Source organism: Primulina huaijiensis, chromosome 15, assembly GCF_012295235.1.
Source record: "Primulina huaijiensis isolate GDHJ02 chromosome 15, ASM1229523v2, whole genome shotgun sequence".
NCBI classification, from domain to species: Eukaryota; Viridiplantae; Streptophyta; class Magnoliopsida; order Lamiales; family Gesneriaceae; genus Primulina; species Primulina huaijiensis.
The window spans coordinates 20803067-20811236 of NC_133320.1; the positions used below are offsets into that span (position 1 = coordinate 20803067).

The 8170-nt window shown below is 33.9% G+C and overlaps 2 protein-coding genes across 2 annotated transcripts; one reads left to right on the forward strand and one right to left on the reverse strand.

The window, feature by feature from the left end:
- The first annotated feature begins 1948 nt into the window (after positions 1-1948).
- LOC140959401 (F-box/FBD/LRR-repeat protein At5g56420-like) lies at positions 1949-3567 on the forward strand. Its single transcript, XM_073417242.1, has 3 exons — positions 1949-2948; positions 3039-3173; positions 3298-3567. The coding sequence occupies exons 1-3, from the start codon at positions 2064-2066 to the stop codon at positions 3565-3567; spliced, it is 1290 nt and encodes a 429-aa protein (XP_073273343.1). The 5' UTR covers positions 1949-2063.
- A 933-nt stretch (positions 3568-4500) lies between these two features.
- Positions 4501-7679, reverse strand: LOC140958416 (expansin-A12-like). The gene is made up of 3 exons (XM_073415853.1): positions 7508-7679; positions 7044-7353; positions 4501-4913 (listed from the first exon to the last, which is right to left on the reverse strand). The coding sequence occupies exons 1-3, from the start codon at positions 7635-7637 to the stop codon at positions 4601-4603; spliced, it is 753 nt and encodes a 250-aa protein (XP_073271954.1). The 5' UTR covers positions 7638-7679; the 3' UTR covers positions 4501-4600.
- Between the last annotated feature and the right edge of the window lie 491 nt (positions 7680-8170).

Here is an 8170-nt window from a genome sequence, read left to right on the forward strand (position 1 = left end):
CATTTATGAACTTCTTGAATTAAAAATCTAACTGGTAAAAATAATATTTTTTAAAGTCACATATTTGATGAAAGATAATAATCTCATCAATTAATGAAAATCTAGAACTTAAATGTTATTAAGAATTCGATTTTCCCATCAAAAGTTTGACCGATGTTATTCTCCAAAAAATTTTGAATTAGACAGACGATTCTATACCAATTTTCAATATAAAAAACACATAAATTTTTGTAAGACGGTCTCACGAGTCAATTTTATGAGACAAATCTCTTATTTAGTTCACCAATGAAAAATATTACTTTTTATGTCCAAGTGTATTACTTATTATTGAAAATATGAACATGGTTGTCCCCGTCTCACTGATAAAATCTGTGAGACTGTCGTACTAGAGATCTACTAAACAAAAAAATGAAACTTATTGTTTCTTCTATATATATGTATATATATTATCTTATATTTCGGAATATATGTGCATGTCTACATCGATTATTCTTTTATTCTATGAATTATACGTTTTTTTTTTGTCATGAGAGGATCATGAATAATAAAAAAAATTAAAGAGGGTAAAAATAGGAAGAAAGTTTAAGTTATATATTTTAATTTTCAAAATTTTCCCATTAATGATAATTGGTTAAATATAATGGTTTTTTTTTTTTGAGCTGATTTTTTTAGTTATGATTTGAATTCAAAATCCGTGGAGAATCGGAAACAGGTCATCATGATAAGATCATATACAAAATCTGAGGTAAGTTTTAGATTTATGAAAAATATTTTCAAATATCTTTTTTGGTTTTGAATTCAAATGTCTGACCACATGATAATTAAATGTTTGACAAATTTCGGCCTCAATTATGTGGTACTGTATTCAAACACATCTAATTAAAATAATTTCAAATTTAATCTGAAACAAACAATTTATTATTAGATTTTTTTTTGAAACTTAATCTAGGGATGAGGATCGGGACGACTCGAACTCGAGTCTATATATTGTGAATTCCAGGTGAGACCACTGTCTCAATAATTTATTATTAGTGTTGAATCCGATTCAACCTGAAATCAATATAATTGATTCCAAATCGAACCAGACTGAATTCAGATCGGTTGGAGATTGATTCAGTCAGTTAACTATGTCTATGCAAGAGAATAATTCAAGAGTAGGTCTCTTGTGAGACGGACTCACGGATATTTATCTGTGAAACCGGTCAACCCTACTGATATTCACAATAAAAAGTAATACTCTTAAAATAAAAAGTAATACTTTTTCATGGATGACCCAAATAAGATATCCGTCTCACACAAGTATTTGCCATAATTCAATATGAACTTTATCAATTAATTTATTTTCTAGAATTATACAATAATGATAATATCAATAGTTATATTATTTTACATTTCAAAAAAGTCTAAATAAAATAGATAAAATTTGAACGAATTAATAAACACAAAAATCAATGTGAAACGGTCTTACATGTCAATTTTGTGAGCATGGTTAACCGTATGTGAGGACTTACTCATTAATAAAACCGCTTTTTTAATTTTCTCCCTAGTACCGCACGATCGGATAAACCCAGATTAAAAAAACCCTAACTTAAAAAATATCTTTTTCACCATGAAAATCTTGCGTAAACTTATCAAAAGATGCTAACTAAAAGTATCGTAAACTTATCAAAAGATGCTAATTAAAAGTATTATTTTTATATTATAAATATGACTATGGTTAACCGTATGTGAGGACTTACTCATTAATAAAACCGTCTTTTTAATTTTTTTTTTAGTATCACGCGATCGGATAAACCGTGATTAAAAAATCATAACTTAAAAAATATCTTTTTTCACCCTGAAAATCTTGCATAAACTCATGAAAAGATGCTCATATATTAGTAATTATTTCATTTTTCTTCATTTTACGGACTTTGTTTCTGAATTCACACAGTATAATGGCCGGTGAACCAAATAGATTTTTACGTGAGGTAGCGAAATCATGCAGGGCAAACCCTTTCTGTGATTTTGAGTGAATCGGACGAGCCCTGTACGTGTTTTTGACGTAGGCCGCAGCAGATATTATGGGGGTGATAGGTGATGAACTTGGAATCAGCAGTTTCCCGGACCACATTCTCTGTCACATCCTCTCGTTTCTTCCGACGAAATATGCGGTGAAGACTAGCATTCTAGCAAGAAGATGGAGGTTCCTTTGGACTCGTGTCGTCAATCTTGAATTCGAACACGAAAATTCCGATTCAGAATCTGAGGAAGAAATGAGCTTTTCAGATTTCGTTGACAGGGTTTTCTTGCAGCATAACGCCCCGAGCATAAACAGTTTCAGCTTCTCATCTGGGGCAGACAGCAAAAATTGTAAGCTTGATTCATGGATTAGTGAAGCCATTGACCGTAATGTTCAGGTGATGGATCTTGATAATTATCTACTTAGGTTGCCCGAATGCCTTTTCAAGTGCGACACTCTTGTAGATTTGAGGCTTCACAATTGTCTTTTATGCGATGCGAATCTTACGGTATCTTTACCTAAGGTGAAGAAGTTGTTTCTGGACTCTGTTATGTACGACGATTATGAATCGCTTCCCAAGTTAATCTCGGGTTGCTTACTGCTTGAGGATTTGAACATTCATAGAATGATGTATGGTTCCAAAGATATGGTCTACTTATATGTCTCGTCGCCCGTACTAAGACGCCTCGCACTGAATTTCGAGGGCTGCGATTATGCGAAACACATTGTGGAGTTGGATACTCCTCAACTTCAATATCTCAAAGTAGTTGATTCTATATCTATTGATATCTATACCCCAAAACTATCATCCCTGGTACAAGCAGAAGTTTGTCTTTGCAAGGACAGTTGTAAGGGTAAATTTATTGATCATAGGATTTCCTCTCAATTTTTTGAAAGCTTCTCAAAAGTTAAGTGTCTAACACTATCAAGCGGTCCGACAATGACGGTATGTGTCTGGTGTTAATCCTCACGCCCTGTTTGTTGTTAGTGATACGAGTTCCATGCCAACTTCATTCTGGTGAAAATTTTTTTGCAGTGTGTTTACACTGGATTCTTGGCTACAACGACCAGGTTTAGATATTTAACCAAACTAGACTGGGTAGCTGATACGCATTTCTTGCCAAGAATGCTCCAAATTTCTCATATGCTGAAAATCCTTATCATCAGAAAGGTCTACTAATTTCGGGAAAAAAAAAATTTACTGCTAAAAAATCTTAGTCTTTTTTATATTAACACTTTGTTGTACTTCTGCAGTTTTATATGATGTGTTACGTTGATGTTATCTTTCTTGTCAGGTTGATTGTGATGTAAAAGGATGGGTGGATCCTGCGTACATCCCATTTTGTCTATCATCACACATCAGGACCGTGTCGATTTATGCATACGAGGGTCGAGAGTGGGAATATGGCATGGTGAGCTATATCTTAAAGAATGCTGAGGTCTTGCAGCAGATGAACATATATTCTAAATGTGTTGGTAATGACTCCAATTCCAAGTTTCGTGCGATTCAGAGGATTTCCATGTTGCCACGAGGATCTGAGAAGTGTGAGCTCTCTCTTTGTTGAGATATCATGTTCTAACTCAGACTTGTATTTTTTTGGATTTTATTCAACTTTTTGTGAACTTTATTTTGGGAAAAATGATTTTTTTACTCGGGTTTTAGTACATTAACCTTGGTCTTGATGTTTTATATTATGTTATTGTTCAATTTGAAGGGAAAATTGCATTTCTTGTCGTGTAAATTTGTCTCTGATTTTCCATAATTTTAATATGCAGCATAAACAATAATCAGTTTTAGTCCAAAACTCATATTTCTTTTATTAGTTTTAGTTATTCATGTTGAAATATTTATAAATTGAGTAATTAGCATAAATGAAATGCATAAATGGATTCCGGGGATACATGTTAGTTGTCCTACATCGGTTGGATAAAATTTCTGAGAGTCCTATATATGGCACTTGGACAATCCTCTTCCATTGAGTTAGCTTTTGGGGTTGAGTTAAGTCCAAGTTTCAATCTTAACATGAAATCAGAGCTCAAGTTCCACCGTTATGTGTTAGACTGCCTATAGTTGGTCACCCGTTCTGCCCATAGTTGGGTTATTTGTAAACTTCACGCTACAGATGTTCATTCCTGAGCGTGAAAGGGTGTGTTAGTTATCCCACATCGATGGTATAAAATCTCCGAGAGTCTCATATATGGGACTGGACAATTCTCCATTGAGCTAGCTTTTGGGGTTGAATTAGGTTCAAGTTCCAATTTTAATAACACATTCGAGTCGAGTTCAACCCAAATAGTTGCCTTCAATCAAAACTTTAGTATATATTTCAACTTTTTTTCTGAATACAATCAAAACCAAACAAGCTGAAAAAAGTTGGCCACTATATAATTTTAGTTTTTGCTTAATACTCCAAGAAATTAAAGTCTAAATCAAATAAATCAACTTTGAATTCATATTTTATGTCACACCGAACACTTGAGTAAAAAATGGCGTATTTTTCGAACTTGGAACCGAATAGTGAAGTTCAAGCTCGAATCAAATATAAATAAAGAATTAGTATCTAACTTGTTTGGATCTGTTTAGAATTTAAGAAAGAATTAAGAAAATTGATTATGGGATGAAAAAGTCTGGCCAAACTTCCATGAAGAAGGGACAACGTCGGAGAACTCCAATGTGTTTCCGTCGACCAAAGTGAGCTTAAACGACATCGTTTGGCTCCGGAGATCGACGTTGGCCTGCCAGTTGGCACCCCAATTCCGGGTCATGGGCGCCCATGTTGCGGTTTCGGAGCCCCGAATCAGAACATTCTTGATGTCTCCACTTCCACCAACGTTAGAGATCATGATCATGTTGAAGTTGGGTCGACCCTTGATAGTAAATCGGACTCCCCCACTTCTCTTGCATGCAACCCTACGAGCAACCAAATTAATTAGCAACCTTGGTTATATATTGAAGGTTCTACAAATTCTACTTGAAATTTGAAAAATATATAATTTTGTCATTTATTAAAGTAATTAAAATATAATTTTTTAATATAAAGTTTCACTTTAGTTCTCAATAAAAACATATTTTCCTCCATTTTTATATTTCTCGATATGATAATATTGACTTCAAGCTATAGCCTATAGCCATTTAAAAACTGTTGTAACTGAGGGTGTTGTTGAAAGTTCGTTCAACGACAACGATTTTTATCCGTTGTGGTAGATCAAATTTGCGACGGTTTTGAAAAACGTCGCAAATAAAAATAGCGACGGTCGTGATTGCTACCCGTCGCTAATTTTAATATAGCGACGGTTACATAAACCGTCGCTAGTTAAATCAGCGACGATTATATAAACCGTCGCCATTTTAAAATTAGCAACGGTAGATTGACGACCGTCGCTAATATGTTAAATCAGCGACGGTTATATAAACCGTCGCCATTTTAAAATTAGCAACGGTAGATTGACGACCATCACTAATATTAGCGACGGTCATCTTTCAAGAGTTCTGTCGCTAATTTTTTTCGAAAAATAAAAAAAATACTTTAAATAATTTAATAAATCTAAAAGAAACTAATAATCCAAACTAAATCGTGTAAAAGAAAAAAATTTTAAGTGCTGTGAAGTAGTAAAATCGTGTAAAAGAGAAAAATTTTAAGTGTTATAAAGTGGTTAGAAAAATTTTACGTTTTGTGTGAAAGTGATAAAATTGTGTAAGATAAAAAAATTTTAAGTGTTGAGTGAAGTGATGAAATGGTGTAAGAGAGAAAAATTTTAAGTGTTATAAAGTGGTTAGAAAAATTTTAAGTGTTATAAAGTGGTTAGAAAAATTTTAAGTGTTGTGAAGTATTGTGGAGGAAAATGGAATGAAAATGGAGATATTTATAGACAGTTTGCGACGGGTGGTGGACAAACCGTCGCTACTTGGGACGGTAAATGATAAACCGTCGCATATTTTTAATTGGCAACGGTTTGGATTCAAACCGTGGCTAAAAGTAGCGACGGGTTCAAAACAATGGGGCTACAATTAGCGACGGTTAATTCAGAACCATGGCTAATTTAAACTTAGCGCCGGTTTTTTAAATACCGTCGCTAAAGAATGCAACGTTTTCCAAACCCGTTGTTGTTTGTCAAAAAAACCACGTTAAACTTAGCGACGGTTATTTTAAAACCGTCGCGAATTTAAACGTAGCGACGGTTTTGACAAACTGTCGCTAATATTAGCGACGGTTTTTAAAATAACCGTCGCTAAATATTGCAACGTTTTCCAAAACCGTTGTTTGTCAAAAAACCACGCTAAAATTAACGACGTTTATTTTAAAACCGTCGCAAATTTAAACGTAGCGACAGTTTTACAAAACCGTCGCTAAAATTTGCGACGGTTTTTGAAATAACCGTCGCTAAATATTGCAACGTTTTCCAAAACCGTTGTTTGTCAAAAATACCACGCTAATCGACAACAGTTTCTTCAAACCGTTGTCAATTGTCCAAAAAAACACGCTAATCGACAACAGTCTATAGAACCGTTGTCGTTGACCCAAAAAGACAACGGTTTTTAAAAACCGTTGTCTTTGACCCCCCAAAGACAACGATTTTTAAAAACCGTTGTCTTTGCCCCACAAAAGACAACGGTTTTCGATAAAACCGTTGTTAAAAAACATACGACAACGGTTTTTCACAAAAACCGTTGTCGTATGTGCGTTGTCGTATGCAGAATTTCTTGTAGTGATACTCCATTGGAAAAAGATTTGGAATTATGTTGTATCTTATATTTAGATATCAAAGAGATGCATATTTAATATTTTATTCGAGATACTTAGAGGTTAAGTTCAATAGTTTTATATATAAATAAAATATTAATGCAACGGGTTGTACTTGTAACATGAATAAGTATCTTGTGAGACATTTTTTTACGAATTTATATTTATGAGATAAATTGATCTGATCTATAAGTATTGTAAAAAATAATAATTTTTTTATGAATTAGATCGACCGTGAGACTGTCTCACAAAAGTCTATGTGATGTAAAATTTATGTTTATATATATATATATACACACCTTCTGTAAAGCACGGGCACTACGCCTTCGTTTCCCTGACGAGCAATTTGAAAGAAAGCCGGCATCGACATGTCGAAGTGGTGGCGAGGCAGATCGCACCAGCCTCCACGGTTGTTGGAAGGGCAAAGGTTGGTGGCGGTTACCGTGATGGATGCACTGCCGAGGCACCATTTCCGGTCTCGTCCATAGTTGCACGTCACCTGGTAGCAAGCACCGCAAGCCTCACCGCCCCGAAAGAGAGCAGTGCTCAACGCAGCCGTGTTAGCTCCGAAACCGGCTTGGTAGGTGTCTTCATAGCCACAAGCTCCACCTGGTCACATATTTAGATAGACTGACTGATACACTTAATGTTCTTGACGATCATTTTCCCCTTAACCCCACGTTTTGCTTTGTTTTTTAAGTTCAAAAATTTGATAATGCATTTAAAAATATAATAAATTCATTGAACTCTAAAAAAATCTTACCAAGGGTGCTTGGATTTTGAGTTGCCCCGTAAAAAGTCGCATGCGCATCAAGCCAACCATTTTGGGCATTAATCCCTTCAAAAACCAAAACAAAATTCAAAATTAAGAGACAAAAATCGAGGATTGCCATAATTAAGATCCCTTTTAAATAATATTTTCACTAAACTTTGATTTTTATGTGTATATTTTGTTTTAAATCGAGTTAAAAACAATATGGTTGAAATATATATATAGATTTTCTTCGCATGCATGATCTCTCAAACATAGTACTAAATTTGTACGCGTTTGTTTGTCGGTGACTAAGTCATTGTCAAATTAAAGATGAGTTTAACCAAAACGCAATTTTTTTAATAAAAAAATCAAGTTTGATCCATAAATTAAATGTAATTTTTATATGTAATATATATTAAATATCCCCCTTAAAAGTTTTGAACCAATCAAATCTTTGTTCCACCACTTATATAGTATATATATAGAGTATGTATCTTGTGAGATGGTCTCACGAATTTTTATATGTAAGACGGGTCAACTTTACCGATATTCACAATAAAAAGTAATACAATTAGCATAAAAAGTAATATTTTTTCATGGATGACTCAAATAAGATATCTGTCTCACAAAATACGATCTTTGAGATCGTCTCACAAAATTGACAAATGGAAT